At 37.3% G+C, this 18,986-nt stretch overlaps 2 protein-coding genes and 1 long non-coding RNA gene across 4 annotated transcripts; 1 reads left to right on the plus strand and 2 right to left on the minus strand.

Moving 5' to 3' along the window:
* Positions 1-451: 451 nt before the first annotated feature.
* LOC106482854 (uncharacterized) lies at positions 452-2,464 on the minus strand. The gene is made up of 2 exons (XR_001292251.2): positions 1,363-2,464; positions 452-1,154 (listed from the first exon to the last, which is right to left on the minus strand). It is a non-coding gene; the product is annotated as an uncharacterized lncRNA (long non-coding RNA).
* Positions 2,465-2,498: 34 nt separating this feature from the next.
* On the plus strand, positions 2,499-10,867 carry GEMIN2 (gem nuclear organelle associated protein 2). Its single transcript, XM_067296761.1, has 10 exons — positions 2,499-2,716; positions 3,346-3,430; positions 4,668-4,757; positions 6,508-6,567; positions 6,733-6,843; positions 7,421-7,465; positions 8,219-8,287; positions 9,628-9,738; positions 9,973-10,031; positions 10,385-10,867. The coding sequence occupies exons 1-10, from the start codon at positions 2,514-2,516 to the stop codon at positions 10,422-10,424; spliced, it is 873 nt and encodes a 290-aa protein (XP_067152862.1). The 5' UTR covers positions 2,499-2,513; the 3' UTR covers positions 10,425-10,867.
* A 250-nt stretch (positions 10,868-11,117) lies between these two features.
* Positions 11,118-18,599, minus strand: TRAPPC6B (trafficking protein particle complex subunit 6B). Of its 2 annotated transcripts, XM_067296763.1 has the most exons (7): positions 18,456-18,599; positions 18,292-18,359; positions 17,124-17,241; positions 15,458-15,541; positions 14,051-14,144; positions 13,358-13,406; positions 11,118-12,674 (listed from the first exon to the last, which is right to left on the minus strand). In XM_067296763.1, exons 1-6 carry the CDS (start codon positions 18,534-18,536, stop codon positions 13,375-13,377), a joined length of 477 nt encoding a protein of 158 aa, XP_067152864.1. In that variant the 5' UTR covers positions 18,537-18,599; the 3' UTR covers positions 11,118-12,674; positions 13,358-13,374. The 2 variants fall into 2 exon arrangements, with proteins under 2 accessions (XP_067152864.1, XP_067152863.1); XM_067296762.1 differs by having other exon boundaries at positions 11,118-13,406.
* Positions 18,600-18,986: the final 387 nt, after the last annotated feature.

Below are 18,986 nucleotides of genomic sequence, written 5' to 3' on the forward strand. Positions count from 1 at the left end.
TTTAAACAAGCCTGACATAAAAGGCTAAAATAGTCTAAATAAAACATTAATTTCTGTCTTTTGTGATAAGTATTACTGCAACTGATCTGGGCAAGGGGGAGGAGTGAGAAACATTCTACTCTCTATCATGTCCTTCACTGCAACTCTGAAAATATGCAGTGACCACTAGCCAAATATAAATGACCAAATTATCTTTATCCCCATTTGTTAAACGTCAAATGTGATTATGACTGAATTTCTATGCCATTACTATCTCCAGTATTGTTTGCCCCTCCTCTTTAAGGGCTAAGAATATGAGCATATAAACAAAAGCGAGTTTAAAGGAAGGGATTTAAAATGTCTCTGTTCTCTAATCTCACTGCCAGTTGTGGGAGTATTGAGCTGGAGATTGTCAAGGACATGCAACCTCCTGAGTTTGTGAAAAAGGGTGGACTTCAAACAGATGCACAGCAAGCAGTTCAGTGTTATAATTTCAAAAGCGTTCAAATACTCTGGTGAACATTTTCAGAAAGTATACAAGTTCCAAAGTCAGAATTGCAAGATGACCTCTATAGACACCAGGAGAAAAAAAGATACCTGAAACATTTAAAGAAGCTTAAAAGAGAAGAAGGAAAACCTGGAAAGTTTAATATTCTGAAAGTTCAGTGAAAATAAAAGGCATACAGTATTTTTTTTAATCAGTCATTAGCACAATTAAATTTCATTACATAATGACTCAGTCCAGTGCTCTAAGCTTCCTTTAAGAAATGTCATGGAGCTGTTATGTTGCTCCATACCACAGAGAAAAGCAGCGGGAGGCGGAAAAATAGAACAGGAAATTGGGTCCTAACAAAGTATGTACTAATTATAAGAAAATATTCTTTCTGTTAACTCCCAAAATTAGAACGTACAGTAATAGAATTTTATTTTTCTTACTAAAGAATTTTTAGTTTGTATTACTTTTTTTTAAGTCAGCAATGCATATCTGCTGATGGCAGCTCACCTTTCATTTGGAAAAGTACTCTTCCATAATGGCAAGGCAGCTGAGAAGGAGGAAGAATATTCAGTTCCAGTTTCTTTTTCTTCTTCTTCCACTGAGTCCACTTTAACAGACACCACATCAACATTTTTGGTAGAACTTGTTAGGAACGGTTTTGTTGTCCTAGGAAGACCACCTGTAATAATTCAGAATACTCAGTTTAAAAAGTGCAGTAGGACTGTACCAGAAAATGTCATCTAAATATAGAGAATATTTTATATTTAAAATGTATTTATATCTGTGGAATGTCTTTCTGTTCATAGTTCTTGACTTCATGACAAATAGAAGAAAAGTTCTGAATATTATAAAAGTTCTAGAAGAAAATTTTTTACAGTTTGACTCACCAAAATTTTTGTCTACACCATTGGTCAACGTTTCCAGAAATATCATTGCAGTTTTAGCTAAGCAAGTCTTATTTCAAGTGATGACTGCACTTGTTGCATGCTCAACTAGGAAGTTAGATCCGGGTTGCAGAGTTAAAACACCTTACACGTAAGTGGTTTTGGAAACACCTTAAAACAAACAAAAGTCAGTGGAGAGGAGGAGTTAGAGTTGGTGTTTGTTCAGAACTGCTAAAATACAGCCTTGTAGAAAAAAGGCATTTACTTTTCAAAACTTATGTCAGAACAGTTTAGAGCTGCTCTGCTCTACTATATGGACTGCAAGTAGCACTAAGCAGATTCAGCACGCTGCAGAACTATTAGGGAAAAAGAATATATAGATTGAAATTTTTCATAACAGGAATTTGATAACACCATTTAAATGCATTATCCTTCTGCTTTTTATTACTTTTGCACTTAGAAGCAATGTGTTAATGCTACTTTGATTTTGATCTGGCATATAGATATATCTGTAATAACAGATACTATATATATATAAACCCATACAGCAACTACAAAAACTCATGCATTGACTCTTCCAGAATGAGAACTATGCTTACTATCAGCAGTTAACTGTTATGTACCTGATTTCAACCATAGATTTCCAAACATTTCAAGGAGAGAGTAACTAGTAGTATTATCACTGCCTTGCACTGGTGGAATAGAAAATATTGAGTTTTATTTTTGAAGAACACCTTGCAAATATTAAGGTACATCAGAATGATGCATAGAGGCTAAAAACGGTTATTGAAGGTTTACAGGAATTCAGCACAGAAAGAGGCCCAGCTGTCTCCTGCAGGACCCCTTGTGTTTCCCTGGCTGCTCCCAGCTGGGCTGCTGCCGAGCCCAGCGCTCGCGCAGCCTTCAGCATCTTCACCTGCGGTGTTCTTTTAGCCTGAGAGCAACATCAAAACGCCCCTTATCAGTGCAAAACAACCGAGCCAAGAGGAGCCCTCGTGACATTGCGGCGTCTCTGCCATAACACGCCGCCTGTGCTACTACAGGTCTCCGCGCTCCGCCCCGCGACGGAAGGCAGCGAGGGGCCACGGCGGCCCCGCCCCGCAGTCAGGCGCGGACTCCCCGAGTCTCGCGAGAGCCGCCGCCGGGCCGCGCGCATGCGTGCCGGCCCGGCGGCGCGAGGCGGGGCGGCCGCCGCCGCCGGGAGCGGGGAGGAGCCGGCGTGGCGCGGCGCGGCCATGGAGCCCGCGGTGGAGGAGCTGATGCCGCGGCTGCTGCCCGTGGGCGACTGCGACCTGGCCGAGGACTTCGACCCCACGGTGCCTCCCAGGACGCCCCAGGAGTACCTGCGGCGCGTCCAGTGAGTGGCGGTGCGGGCGGGCCGAGCGGCGGCCGCGAGCTGCCGCGGCGGGGGCGGGCCTGGGTCCCGCCGGGGGTCTCGGCCGCGGCCCGCGGCGGCGGTCGGAGCTGCCCGGCGGCGAGGAGCGAGCCCCGCGCTGCTGTGCCTTGCGGGGCGCTGCCAGGAACGCTCCCTCCGCGGTAGGGTCTCATCCTACGCGAGATGTAACAAGGCGCCTTCTCTGCTGCGAGGCTCATGCTGTAAGGCTTCCCGACGCTTCGCTGCAGGCTGCCGCTACGCGTTAGACAGGCTCCTCAGGATTCACAGCGCTCCGTGCTTCCCGCAGGACGGAGGAGGCGTCTTCTAGCCGCGTACCTCAGGGACAGCGGCCTCCCGCAGTCTCGGGGCGGGAAGCATCATCTGTCTCACTTCACGCAATATAGACTAATTGTCTGTACACTGAGAGTACTTAACCTGTGATATATTAAAAAATTCTCAAGTCCTACCTTCCCTAAGAATTGCTGACAGTGAGTGTTTAAAAAAAAAAAAAAATTGAGAGTTTGTGCAGGTGCCGTATTTTAGACATTCAGCATATATAACCACCTGTCACAATACAGGAACAAATGTAACCATTTGTTTTTGCTTTGTAGGATCGAAGCAGCTCGATGCCCAGATGTGGTTGTGGCACAAATAGACCCCAAAAAATTGAGAAAGAAACAGACAGTAAACATTTCAGTAAGTTTGAGAGGTGTTGCACCTATTGTTTTGAGGAAAAAAAAATAGCAGTAAAGATGTTAAAATTTCTGTATTAATTTTTTGGGATAGTTGGCCTAAATAAAACAAATAGAGTTGCAGGATATTAAAAGCATCCACAAAATTCAATGAAACTTCTGGGTTTGAAGAGACAATTGTTGAATTGCTGGATAACAGCAGTCTTTATAACTGTTTTAAACTTATGTTATTCATACTATTTCATATACAGCAGTATTTTACTGCCTGGGGAAATTAAATATTGCATTAAGTTTTATAAATACTTTCTCATAAAACCTGTATAAGCTTTGGAAGAAAGATACTCATACTTTTATTTTTATATATATATAGTGATAAAAGATAGCAAGTATAATAAATACAGCTAAGCTTTACTAATGTTAGATGAAATTCTAGCACCACTTCTTCAATTTTTGGTAGGATATTTTATTGGAATTTTTTCATATTGGTCAAGCAAGTTTTTCTGTTATCACATGCCCTGATGTTTGTTTGTTTTTAATTTCTCTACTTCTAAGTAGTTCAAGCGAGTTTGTCTTTCTCTATCAGAAACTGTGTGATCTGATATTTTATTATTGGACTGCTCAAGAGAAGTTTCTAAAACTTTTTTTTTAAATGTGCTCTGACATATGACCATGTCACTCTTGTGACCATTCTCTTCATTTGTCTCATCTCTTTGTAGTGGCATTCTTAAATATTTGTAGAAAGAGTCTTTTCTTAAAATAACTCTTTAATGCTAATCCCTAAAAAGGTTATATCTACTTAATTTTCGGAGTTAATTTCCAAAAATATATTTCTGCAGTCTTCTCTCTGTCTTCCTCACCTTTTTATCTGAGCACATAGAACTCCCAAGATTCATAGCATCTGACCAAAGTAAGGAAATAACATCCTCCTTTTTATAAATAGGAAAATTAAGGCAGAAAAATTGCTAGAAAAAAAGCTTAAATATAAAAATCTTATTTCAACAGCATATTTTGAATACTTGGTTTTCTTTCTTATTTGCATATCAGAAGAGTCAAACAGGAAAAACTTTGCCTAAACCAATTGTTAAATCATAGTCTTGTATGTGGTCATGAAATCACCTTTTTCTAAGGAGTATTTAAATGACATTTTTACCTGATAGTAAATATTTGCTGATTCTCTTGCTCTTAAGGATTCTTTTTATAAAGCTTTCTTTACATTATAATTATTGCCAGTGTTTCCTTAGATTTCTGGATGTCAGCCTGCTCCTGAAGGATACTCTCCAACTCTCAAGTGGCAACAGCAGCAAGTGGCCAATTTCTCGGCCGTTCGTCAGGTACAAAACGGTGTGGGGGGATGTTTTTAAATTGCACCGTCTAGATAGAACACATCTTTGCTTTATGGAAGCCAACCTTATATCCTTCCTACCATAAAGTTTTAATATTGTGTAGTAGATATTGGTAGGTAACTCTTAACTACTGAAAAAATTTGAGTATATCTGTTTGGCTTTAAACTTTTGATGAAACTGTCTCAAGAAAGTTGTGTTAAGAAAGATATGTTAAATTTAAAAAAATTTTCATTCAACTGTAGCAAAAATATCTGGCTATATTTAGATTAAATGATGTAGAGTAGTTGAGGGTTTGACAAATCCTGATGTTATGCAGTTATATTAAAACCTAGAACTCAGCAATAACTGAAAAAAGGTGGATTCTAACCCATTATGGGATTTGTACATGTAGAATACACTGCCCATTTAGGATACTTGTGACACTTGTGGGACCAGTTATAGAAAGAAATACTGATTTGGTAAAATGCATTTGTAGGGTTGTGACTTTTGCACAGACTTAAATCTTTCCTATCATATTTATACATTGCTCTTAAATAAGAGAACTAAAATGGAGAATTGAAGTCTCTCTCTATTCACAGTTCAAACACCATAAAATGCAAAAGATAAAGACCTAAGTAAAGATCATTTACAACTCCAATACTACTGAAGACATGTTTACAGTGCATCGGTATCGCATTTCAGAGATACCCGAATTAACTCTATCATAATCAGTTGCACTGAAGCTGCTGTAGCAGAACTTTGCATGAGTTAATTTACCCTGTTTTTCAGGGAGGTAAATCAGTGAAGGTGGAGCTCTGTACTACTGCATCTATACTGCAAACAGTAACTGAGCTAGCTCCTATTTCTACAAAGTATCACATACATATTGTCTATTATAAGACATAATCTAAGATTTTAGTAGGAGTAAAGAAACTTATTTCTATCATTGTACAGATATTTTTTATACACGTTAATTCCATCCTCTCATCTGTGCCAGAGTTAACATGGAGTGGTATGAAAATATCCTAAAAAAATATTTAGGAGAGAAAAAGAGCATCAAAAGTCACTTGTTCAAACATGATGCTAGAGAAGCATATCAGCTACTGTTATTTACAGCATTATGGGCTAATTGTATTTTCAGTGGTCATTTTTACTGATAAAGTAACTGGAATGGGGGGGGGGAAAAAAATACTTCCCTTACCAAAGGTTTACACCTCAATACAGGAAATTGTCAATTAAGGCCCTTTGTGCCTTATATGGGATCTCTGGCAGGTAAAAGAAATACACCAGGAAAGTGGGCTTGCCTTCTTCCTAGCAATTCTGTAGGTATCTGATGTAGGCCAGTGTTGGAAACAGTACTGGCCTTACATGTGCTTTTGGACTAACTCAATTATTTTGTTCTTAAGCTTATTATACCAAGAAAAGTCTTGAGTTGAATTAATCAGCTTTAATAGTCTTACAAAGCTTTAAGTAGTAGACTTTAAAATTCCTTCAGTTTAACATTACTTCCAACAAACCAGCATAAGCAAGTTAGACTTACATTTATACTAAAAGGTAGGGAAATTATTTAGCTACTCAGGCCTCCACTGACTTACAGAACATCATAAAAGGTACTTTTAGAGACTTGCATCGTTTTTATAAGGGATGTCATCTTAATAGCTATGAAACACAAGTAAAGCAAATAGATTAAGAATGATTTTGGCTAGGATAAAATAACTACAAAGCTAAACTATGATTAGGCACTGTTTTAATTCCTCAGAGTCTAAACAAGCACAGAAATCACTGGAGGTCACAACATTTGGACAGCAATGTTACTATGGTAAGTAGAACTCGACGCTTCTGCATTTTTTCCAGTGGTAAAATTTATGTGGTTAATCTTGCTTTACAGTTTAATGCAACAACTTGTGAATAATATCATATCTGTTTGTGTGTGTCTTTAAGACAGCAATATTTCACAACTTTCACTTCTTTTTATTTACTTCAGCCAAAATCAGAGGATGAAGAAGGCTGGAAAAAGTTTTGCCTGGGTGAAAGATTATACTCAGAAATAGATACACTATCTGATAATGAAAATCTAGGAATTGATTACATAAAGGTGGGTATAGGACTTCTATCTAATTTTCAGCTGCTGTTTTTCATGAGTAACTCCTACTAGCTGTTACCACTTTTTGCTAAATTGAAAGTAGGCTCTCTGGTGAGCACTAAGTCCCTTTCTTTTTTTCCCCCTTTTAAGTGGAAACCAAGTGAAGCAGAGAATAAGTCTATATTTCTTCTCTCAGAAAGTTGAAGAGTTCCCTAATCTGTTATCAGCAAAAGCATAATATTGAGTTGTTAACTGAACAGAAGGCTTTTTGCATAGTCTGCTGTAGAATTTTGTTGAATGGTAGTAATGTGGTTTTTGCCTTTGTACACGCTATTCTAAAACTCGCCCTTCGCTCAATTCTTTTTTTAAAGAGTGCTTTTACTGTTACTTGTAAAACAAAGTTCTTTGATATCAAACTTGACTCGACCTTATCTTAAACTTTGAAGATTTTTAAATGAACATCAAAACTCAGAACAGAATTCAGTCACTATAAATGCCTGAACATTCCATTAAAATATTAGCAAATTCTAAATCAGAACAAAAGTATGTTGGTGATGGTCTCTGCATTTTCCAACTTGACTTTTTTCAGATGGGTTTTCCTCCTTTGCTAAGTATTGTAAGCAGAATGAATCAGGTAAGCCTACTTCTTACAATAGCATAGCATTTTTGCATAAATTATTACTTCTCATGTTTCATCTGTTGCAGAAATCTTATCTTTTGTTCTGTGTTAGAGGAGGTAATTGTTTGTTATAACTGCTATTTAGTTCATGCTTACAAGGAAAATACTTACCCATTATCTCACATTTAAGTATAAATCTCTTTACCGATTAACACTTACCATGACTAGTTATAAGAATATTTACTTCTTGTAATTTCTCTGTAAAACACTTATTTTAATCTTTTAGTTCCTGCTGAATGCCCAGTTACGCGCTTGGCAATGTTTAAGATTTCTCCTGTGGTGTTTTAAGTGCAGGCCTTCAGTTTGACCATGAACTTTTACATACACTGCAAGAATAGAAGAATCAGATTTCCCTATTCTTCACTATTATGTTTCCCACTAGTTACCTTTATACATAAACAAACAGTCAATCTGATAAACCTCTTTCCTAATCTGTAGCTATCTAGCTATAAGTTTTTGTTAACACAGAAAATTACTTTGTTTATATAAAGTTCTTCCCAGGAACTGCTGCTTTGACACTTAATTTGCCCTTATATGCAACTTCAACCTGGAATAAATACCTTATAGAATCACAGTGGATTGGAAATATATAACGTGTATGTTTAAAAATCTCATTTGCTTTTTATATAATAAAATCATTTATATAGAAGGACAACAAAGCAAGTTTTTGCAGGTGTTGCATAGTCTCTTTCTGTTCCTCTTTTGAAGGCAACAGTAACCAGTGTCTTGGAATACCTGATAAACTGGTTTGGAGAGAAAAAATTTACTCCAGAACTGGTAATGCTCAATTTATTCTATTTGCACATGAACACATTAAGCAAGGATAAATTGTGTATCATATTCTGTGAAATTATTTTAGATTCTAAAGAGTTTTCCAAATGCATGTACTGTAATTCAGTCACTTTCAAAACTTGATTAGATACTAGAAAGAGTATTCATAGAACTTTTTGGAAGGTTAATTACAAATGCAAAAGATACAGATCTACTGGCTACTGTTGAAAATCCTCCTTTCTGTTGTTTCCCACACTAACTTAATCTGCAAGGTTAGATGAACATCAATGCTCAGGAGGAAAGAGTATCAGACTGGTGAAGCTTTGGTTCAGACCAGTTTAAGCTGTCAGGGTGCTGCAATTATGTATGCTGACATCTCCCTCTCAGTTTGGAGACGCATGGTAATTTGCAGGCAAAGACAAGTTCAATCTTTCCATGTGCAGCACTGACCAGAGACCTTAGCTGTGTTAATGTGGTAACAGGTCTGGTCTAATAAGAAATCCTGATTGATGGGACACATTAGCATGGAATTTTGCCATAACTACCCTAACTAGCTATGTAATGGTGTCTATCTACAAAAGACCATGGTAGTTGCATTTTTATTCAGTACCACAAAGTAAGAAGTAATCTTGTATTACTCTTTATAATACTAAACAAAGTTGCACTATTTTTGAGTCATTTAAAGACCTTTCATATTTTGTCCTTTTCTATAGGACAGATTCCTTAGTGACTGTAGAGCATGTGCATATTGAATCTTAGTTTATTCCTACAACAGAACCCAGTACAAGCATTAGACATTGTAACTAATTTAGTAAGTTATGCTGTAGCAAAAGTTAGGTTTATAAAGCCATAGACTTCAGTGAAGTAGAAAGCAAAAAGACATGTTTTCACAGTGGTACAGAACTAACTTAAAGCTGGTCTGACAGTGTGAACTGCACAAAGATCTGGCTTAATACATTCTGTCTTTAAGAATGGCTTTCCATAGTTTGTGAAGTTAAAAATTAATAGCTAAGTAACAGTCTTTTAGATATTGGTAAGTAATTCTTTGTGCTGACTTTAATAGTGGAATTATTATTAATTATTAATTTGTAGCTTGGCCAGTATTCCAAACAATAATATCAGGAAATCCAAAAGTGCTTCTCACAAAAAGCTCATCTAGAGACACAAAATTCAACTAAGCAGTACCTATTTGGCTTTTAAACCTTTCAATTCTGACAGTAGTACTTAAATGCAATTTTGGTTTTGAGATCTACATTGTAGTCTTGCTCTGTATAACAAGAACTGTATGAAATTTCAAGGAAATACCCATAATTAAAAACCTGTTATTTTTATTTAAATACACACAGGGTAGATGGCTTTATGCACTGTTGGCATGCCTTGAAAAACCTTTGCTACCTGAAGCACATTCTCTTATTCGACAACTGGCAAGACGATGCTCTGAGGTCAGGGTGCTAGAGGTAAGGTTTAATTTATCATTGTGCAGAGGATTTGTTCAACTTAGCAAATTATTAGGAGAATGATTTTTTCAGTTAAGTGTTTTAAGTATTTTTTCATGTACTAAATCTGCTAGAGAATGAAGGGTGCTGGTTATACTACAGGCAGTATAACAAGCAGTATAACATGGCTTTTTTTTTTCCTCCTTTGGGACACAAGTAGTGTGAGAACTGTTCTGATACTTATTTCTCTTATAGGAGAACAAGAATGAAGAACAAGTATCAGCTTTGAACTTGATGATCTGCTTAGTTAGCAGGTGATGCAAATTATATCTAAAACAATAAAGTATATTCAGAATAAATTATGATTACCCTTGTCCTAGCCTAGATTCTTTTAGAACTCAAAAAAAGTCAAAAAGTACTCTGAGTTAACATACCAAATATACTAAGCTAAAAGGACTTAAGATAAACTTAAAAAGACTTAAGATAAACTTAAACTTAAGAGTAAACTCATCAGTTTCCTCAAATGAGCCCTCTGAACTATAGAGTTATAAATATGAAAAAAGTCCTCTAAATAAGAGCTTGAAAGCAAGTATACTGACAACTCAAGGGAAAGTAAAGAGAATATTGCATTAAAGGGTTCTTACCGTATTCCACTTCTCTCTGCTAGGTACTTCGATCAGCGTGATTTGGCTGATGAGCCTTCCTAGATTGTTTTGAGAACAACATATGTTTTGTGTTGCCATAGTACAAACAGCATTATCAGGGTTAACAGCAAGATGCTGCACAGTTCAGACCTGAAGTACTACACAACCACTTCAGAACACCCTCACGATAATGCATTTGGGATAGCTATATGAATAAGCTGATTTTAAGCTGATCTTTTGCAAGAGATTACCAGTCTCTCCAACACTGTCATGATCTGAAAAAGATCAAAGTGTCTGTCATCATCTCTCAAATTACAATCTCTGTAGACTACACTCTTTGTTAGAAATTTCTACAGTCTGAGTAATCCCATGGGCACTGCCATCAGGCAAAGACTTCTAGTCTAAGTTTAAAGTGAACTTAAATCACAAAAGATTGTTCTTTATCTAAGACTCAGCTGTTGAGGACTTTTTTAAACAATAAAGTGTCTTTTAAAGAGTGTTCTTAAGCAACTTGATTTTTCTGATTCTTCATAGTATTTTTCAACTGCCTTATTATAGAGAACTACACAACAATGACTTTTCAGCTTCAGTTTCTGAGTTTAAGCACTGTTAAGCAGTTCAGCTGTAGCTACTGAGTTACTGAAACAATTTAGTAAAACATAAAAGAAAGTGGTGTTAAGACTTCCTGGATAATAATTTATTATTTCTTAGTAAACTAATGCAGAAACCCATGAAAGTTAACACAGCTGTATTCAGTGCTCTTTAACAGAAGCTTTTATTAAATGGAAGGAACAAGTTTATTTTCTATATGGTGTCTTGACAAATACCTTACCTCACCTATTTGACTTCATATATTTAACATGGAATGCTTCCACACAACTATCAGCATCTGCTTTGTGTTTCCTGTGGTTCTCATTATATTCAACAACTAAAAAGCTAAAGGAACAATAAATGCTGCTGATACAGCAAGTTGGTATACAGTATTTTCCCAGTAAACAGGTAGTAAGCTTCAATTAAGTCCCTCACTATTGTTTAAAAATTTTTTTTTCTTTAAAGTACAATTAGTTATCAATAAACCTTTAAAGTGTCTTAGTTACTGGCACTTTTACATCTGGAATAGCAGTCCTAACAGTCAAGTACAAAATGAGGGTGAATTATAATACCTACTTGAGTTTTAATTCTAGAGAGATGCAAATGACAATTCAGTCTTGTTGTTATTGAATGTCCACCACATGTTGCAGATGCGTAAGAATGTGCCATCAAAATGTCCATCCATTTGACATACAGTACAAGTTATCATCTCTAGCCTCTTCAGCAGTATTTCCAGCATGTTTAAAAGCAGGATGAAGTGGTAACACAAGAACCCATAAAATGCACTCAGGAAGAGTATTAGTCAATTCCCTAGCTACAATTTCAAACAAGTCTGAATCATGCATATTTTTGATTTAAGAAATTAAATCCATATCTACAGATAAATGAAACATACAGCTTTCCTGTAAGCTTTATACCATTGTAAGACCCAACTGTTTTAATCAGCGTAACAGTTGGATCCTCATTGAGTACCATACCACAGAACTTACTTTTCTCTCTGTACACAGTGGGATAGCATTCTGCTCTTTTTGAGTTCTGTTCTATGTGCTTCCCAAAACTGTTAAGCTAATCAGCTAGAACTAATCTGAACTGTCATTAACAGAACCTGAAAAGATCACAACTTGGTCACATCTTAAGCTCAAGTATAGTAAACCCCTGGTTATCACATTTATAAGCTTTAGCTTGCCAGCTTATAACAGCCATCTAGTAAAGGACCAAGTCATTCCAACCTCCCTAGAGTTTAGGGAATAGTTTCTGCTGTTCTTGCCCACCATGCAACTAAAAAAACATATACTTCTTCCAACAAAGACAACAGCTATAGCAGACAAAGGTGCTACTATAACATGTTAGTTTTTCTATTTAGCCTGTATTTGCTGTTCTTAAAGTAGCACCAAACTGAATTGCTACCACAAGACAAGGCATTCTTACACTTCTGAGTGAGGACAATAAGACTCAGTAATACCATCAGTTTCTATCATGATTCATTTCAAAAATATAAAGCCCGAATTTGTCAACAGAAAAGTCTTAAGCAAAATTCATTAAAAGTAGTTTAAACAAGATGTTCTCATGCTTACCTAGAGCAAGATATGTATTGCTATGCAAATCTTGTAACAAGAAGTATTTAACAAACCCCAATGTCCTCAGAGCTTTGGTCATGCCTTTACAGCTCCTTGCAGGCCTAACCATCTTCCTGCTGATACTCATTACAGAAGTGAGTTGTAGCTAGCAATTAAAAACAATTATGTTAATACTGACATTATGCACCACAAGCTAAAACAAATTTCCTTCTTTGTCCAGTAGCAGATGACCTTAGCTGGAAAATTCTTCTGAAGCAAAAGAAACAGCTATGAATTTTAAGGAGGCAGAAGATATTGTTTAACTATATAGAAAAGTTTTCTCTTTTCTACTGCCCAGTATCATTCCCATAGCCAAGGAACTAAGCCTTCACTGAACACCGTAAGTGAAAGCTGTTGGTTCATGTGATGAAGGCTTCTTCAGAATAATGCAAAGCAATTGCTGCCTTACAGTTTAGAGCCAATAGGGAAAGGTAGCAGTTTGGCATTCATGTTAGGTGTCACAAAAGATATTAGTTTTTTACTCCAATTTAGTCTTGGTCAATCTTTTGCTCAGTTCTTAAAATGTGCCTCTGGTCTTCCATATGTGCTGTTTTGGCAATTCAAATCTTTTGTTGAAATCTTTTTGAGCTGACAGTTTTTACTGTAATGGACATTAATACCTTGGTATAGAATTAATTTCATACCAAGAGGTGAGAATAGTGTTATTCTGATGGACATTTATTATATGTAATGTAGGAATTTTGCTGCAACCTGCTATAACTTACAAGCTACACAAAAAAGCAAAACCAAGATACTGAGTCCACACACACAAAGGATTAAGGTAGATACCCAGATTTGAAAGTGTTCTACATCTTCTGTATCATCACCTGAAATTTACCTGCAAAGAAAAAGCAAAGTCAACTAAAGAATCGGCGATAGAATTCTTTTTCAAAGTAATTATTTCTTTGTAATTGTTTTGTTAAAAAAAAAAAAAAACACACACACACACAAGGAATGTTCCTGTCTTATGGTTTAATAGTGAAAAAGCTAGACATTATATAAATTTAAATGTTAAATTTTAACTCCAACTGAACAGCTTTTTTTAAGTTGATCCATGTCCCACATTTAAATTAAGTTGACAGAACTGTTTTAAATTTGTGCAAAGCCTGTGGAAATTTTTAAATCCATCTTAATCAACTTGGGTAGTTACAATGGACTTCACCTAGTTGCATAACTAGTTGTTTTTAATCTTCACTTGTGCATGTAGCCTTCTACTTCTACATATTTACATATTTGATGCTTTCAAATGTAAATACAACTCTTTAGTTTTGCTTCCCACTTAGTATCATGGAGGTTCCCCTATACAAGTATTTTCTCAGCAGTAAAGCATTTAGTGTCAAGCCATGTCCTGAAGTTCATATAGGGCCCTTTGGACCAAAAGCTTCAAACTCATCCCACTTCGATAAATGCTTATATAGTGATGAAGTAGATGAAGAAAGTTATTAAGTGAGCTAACAACTGAATACTTTGAGGACTACTTACATGCAGGCATTGTTGAAACTTCAGCTGTTACAATGCTCTTTATACCCAAATTGGATAGGCCTCCTCTGATCAGTCCACAGGTAAATGCTAGATACTAAACAAAGTTACACTTAAAATAAATCTCAAGGGTCAAGCTTGTTACAGAATTTTGAGACTAAGTCCTTAAAAGCAATACTTAACACTTATAAAATGTAAACCTTTGGGAGTAACTTCAAATTTGAGAAGCATTAGCTGAACTCCAATTATTTGCTCAAAATTGATGTTACATTCTTCAAAACAAATAGTTATACGACTAGCAGAAATTGTGAAATATGGGGGATTTTTGGTCATGTGTCATGACTGGATACCCCATATCTACTCAGGTGTAAATTCTGATCAAGCTTTCCCAACTTTTAGGGGATTAAAAGCATCTCTCATAGACGGAGGTATTTGATATTTAGTACAGTGGAGTTCACAATGCAGGTTTCCCTTGGTAGAAGCACTATCTTGAGTCTCTTCTATCTTGAGTCTCTTCTATCTATTTTCATTAGACTAGTGGGAATTTAGTATCTTCAAGACAATTATCCCTAAAACTTGACTGAAATTTGCAACAGGTATTAAAGTCACTGAAGGAAACAGTCCAAGACTGTATTACTGCATAGGTCTCATCTCCTTAGAATACAAGAACTAAATATCTGCAGATCTATTTACAATATATGGTGCAAAACAGAAAGAATATCTCACGTCATATCAAAAAAAAAAAAGCCACAAGGATAATGGCCTGCAACTGGGATGACTAAATCTAAGAGAGCAAGAATTAAAAAAAATAATAATAAAACTGAGTGCCCCATTTCTTACATCCACTTCAACCAAAGCCCCTGCTCAGAGGTTCTGCAGAGGCATTGATTTTATTTTACTCAACTATTATGCTAACTCAGCATAACTCATAAATAAAACTATTTTTAATTGATGGAAGATCTCTTTGAATGTTCATACCATCTCAAAAGTTTGTTCTGCATAATTAAGTGCCTTCCAAATTTCTCTCTGAAATTTTGAGAAAGCAATCTGAAAGCAATGTGAAAGCATGAGAAAGAATTTGTGATAGCGGCAGAATTTTCTTCCTTAACTGCACACAAAGTATGAACATCAACTCAGCTATTTTCCACTTGCAGTCAGACCAGCTCTTACCACTGTGTAACTCAAACATGATGCCAGCAAGTTTCAAAGTTACAGTTGTTTCTCGAGTCACACATCAAATCCACTATCGTGAAACAAGCTATAGTTTTAAAAAACGTTGTTGGAGTCTAAGTTTTAGTTGCCTTTTTGGAGAGTTTGTATCCATTCAATTCCAAAATTTAAAGTTAATACCAATAGATCATGATAATGCAAATCAAACTGGTAGTTCACCAGAATAAACATGAAGGGTACCTTTGGTGCATGTTCTAAATACTGCTTTCCTGCAGACATTTGCATCAAGAGTCGAAATTTATTGTCTTGAAGTACATAAATACCCTATTAAAAAAAAAAAAAAACTTTTTAGTAGCATGCCCAGTAACATTTAGTCAACATTCTGTGGGAAGAAATTAGTTTATCTGTAGATACAATATAACTATTTTTGAGTTGGAAAAAGAAATGTTAAATTAAGACATAATGCGATCTAAATTTAAATTGTATTTACTTATATGAAAAACCAAAGAAAGGATACCTAAGTTGCAAATTTACACCAAGAGCTGTAAATAAAAATATGACCTTACATCAGTTAATCCTAAAAACCTTTATTTAGGTTTTTCTTGGAAGAGTCTTCTCAGCGCTCAGAAACAATAGTTCTGTATTAGACAGACTGTCTTTGTTAATATAGAAAGTACATGCTGACCTTTATATTTAGATTTTAATCTTCAGACTGTCTTTGTTAATATATAAAGTACATGCTGACCTTTATATTTAGATTTTAATCTTCATTTGGGTATGCAATTCACTATTCTTATTCTCAAGTTCAGTGAAGCCTATACATTCTTTAATAAAAGATATGGGCAACAACACTCAGAAGACAATCAAATTAAAAAATGTCTAGTGCTTTCAACATTAAAATTTTGTGGTACATTATAATATGTATTTTAATAAATGAAGTACGAAGACAGCATAGCTTAATCTATACCTGAAATTTTAATTTTTTTGACAATGACTGTGCTATTTTAAAACTTCATAATCCTTGAAATGAAATTAAGGCTACATATACAATTTAGATTTAGGTTGTATATTACAGTTTTCTTTTTATTCAAAAAAGATTTCTAACTTAATTATTATTTCTTAAAGTTATTGCTTGATAAACAGTCCAGTGAGAAATCAAATCTAATTATTTGGCACAATCCTTGTAAAAATTCTCTTGTCCTTACTTTGGTACAACAGGAAGACGGCCATAAGAAAATCAAGTTACTTAAAAGGAGAAGGACTTCTGATTCTAGTAAAATAACTCCTTAAATTATTTTGATCTTGCTTTAAGAACTGTGACTGTTGATATGGTAAAGGACATAGATACAATGAAATATCACCAAGATGCAAATCTGAAGGGAAGTTTTTCAGCTGTCTCACATACAAGTATGTTCAACAGAGTGCAACTAAGCATTTCAGCTGCTGAAAACTGTAAGTATTCTTCAAAAACAAAAGTGACTTCAAGGAAGCCATTCTATTTAAATAGGTATTAAGATAGCAACATCACTTTCTCAGTTAGTCTTCTACAAAACTATATTGTGAGATGCACAAAAAAAAGTTCTTATACAAGTGTTGATCGACTGTAATTATTACTATCCCAAGCACTTCAGTTTGTTTAGCTCTACAACAGACAGTGCTTATAAAATTAAAGCATTTAGTCTTTTCAAACAGGGTGACTATAAAACACTATAAATGAACATTAATGAATTGTATTCTGAAACTATATGCTAAAATGAACCTTAAATATCACTACTTTTAAAGAAAAAATATAAACAACATTCTGGGTTTCTTATTAACTTGAGACCAAGACAACCAAAAATGCACTGATACCACAAAACAGTGTTACTAATTTTATAAGTTAAATCTTATCCTACAGCATTAGTACCTGATGATTAGTCCTGAGATTATCTATTTGTTTTTTGAATACAGTTGTCCAAAAGTCTTTGCAAATGAACTTCATAATATCTAATTCATCCTTGAACCTGGCAGTATCTTTTGTAAACCTAAGGGATAAATAAGAAATACATTAATAAAGAAGGCGCACAACAATCCAACTGATTAAGTAGAAAAAGAAAATTCAAAAAATGACATTGTGCAACATTACTTTTGAGGCTGTCATAGAAATTAGTGGTTTGACTATTGTGTAATGTCATTTTAGCATCACCCAGCTTTCATCATGCATTATAACTTAAGAGCAACACAGTGTTATCTAAGTATTTGCAACAGTATATTAGAATAAGTGGCTTTGAATTTTATGATTATTAAAGATGGATGAAATACAGAAAGATGCAAAGCACTCAGTTTTATCCTCAACTAATTTTCTAAATAAAAGAGAAACATAAAGCTAATACATTTACTATAGCTCAGAAGGACTCCTTCAAAAATGAGAAAAAGCACTAATGCATAGTAACAAACACCTGATACTTTCTCCAGTTTCCTAGCAAGGGGTCTCTTTCCCTTGCTTACCTCAGAATTCTCTCCCTTTCTCCTCCTGAATAGTCTTTATCGAGCACTAAAGCGTTGCTTTATTCAATGAAAACAAGACTTCAGAAACTCATGATCCTCTACACGACCCCAAAACGAGGGCGCTGAAGTTGGATGTTCAGCAAGTCACAGCACATCCCCAAAGGGGTCACAGAGACAAGAAGATAACATGCCCAGTCACAAAGCTGCAAGGACTGAGAGTGCTTAGAAAAAGGGAAATCCAGGAATAGCCAATCATATAATTATATTTAAGACATAAATTAGGAAGGTAACTACTAGAGAAAAGAAAATCATGAAACACACCAGAAGTAGGAAACATGAAATAGAGGAACTAGGTCTGCAGAGCGCAATTTAAAAGGACCGTAAGTATTAAGAGCAGCCAGGCACCCTGGTTGACTCAGTTCTTACGACAGAAGACACTGGGAAAATACATATTCCAGCCTGCCCTGTGGCACTCAAACTCGTGCCTCGGCAAGACGGAGGCGCGAGCGGACGCCAGACCCAACCGCAGGAGGCAGGGGCGGCAGCAAAGAGCCTGCCCGGCGGCTCGCCCGGCCGCGGGGACCCACCTCTCTATGAGCCCCTGCCCCACGCGGAAGCCCATGTTCTCCAGTTTGGTGATGCACCGGCCGTTCTCCTGCAAGACACAACAGCAACCGCCGCCTCAGCCCGGGGGGGGGGGGCCGGGCCGGGCCCGCCGCCGCTGGGCGGCCCCGCGGCGGGCCCCACTCACCCCTTCGCCCTGCTCGGCGGCCCGATACAGCCCCGCCACCATCTCGTTGTGCAGCAGGAGAAAAAGCGCCTCGTCCGCCATCTCCGCGCCGCGGCGGGGCGCAGCCGCCCCGCCCTCTCCCGGCCCCGCGGTAACGGCCGCCGCCACCGCCCCTTCCGGCTGCGCAGGGCAGGGGGCGGGGGCTGCCCCCGACGCCCCTCCCGCCGCAGGGGGCCTGACGCCTCTTGCAGCGCGGCTGGCTTTCCCGGGGGGGGCTCATGGCTTGGCGCTGCTGCCCGCCCTCAGCCGGCGGAAGGCCTCGTCTGGCTCGTTTGCACCGGCCAGCGTCGCTGCTGAAACTAGAAAGGCGCCTCCGCGTTAGCGGTGCCTGGGGTCCGCAACCCCGGCGCGCTCCCGAGGCTGGCGCCGACGTAAAGCGCAGACTGTGCGAGCCCGTTTTCTGAAGGGGGCAAAGGCTGGGTAACAGAGCTGGCATGAAAGAAGGCTCCTTGATGGTGGGCTGGGTTCGCACCTGCCCTGTTCCCAGCCTTG

This window comes from Apteryx mantelli, chromosome 4 (genome assembly GCF_036417845.1).
Source record: "Apteryx mantelli isolate bAptMan1 chromosome 4, bAptMan1.hap1, whole genome shotgun sequence".
Taxonomy (NCBI): Eukaryota; Metazoa; Chordata; class Aves; order Apterygiformes; family Apterygidae; genus Apteryx; species Apteryx mantelli.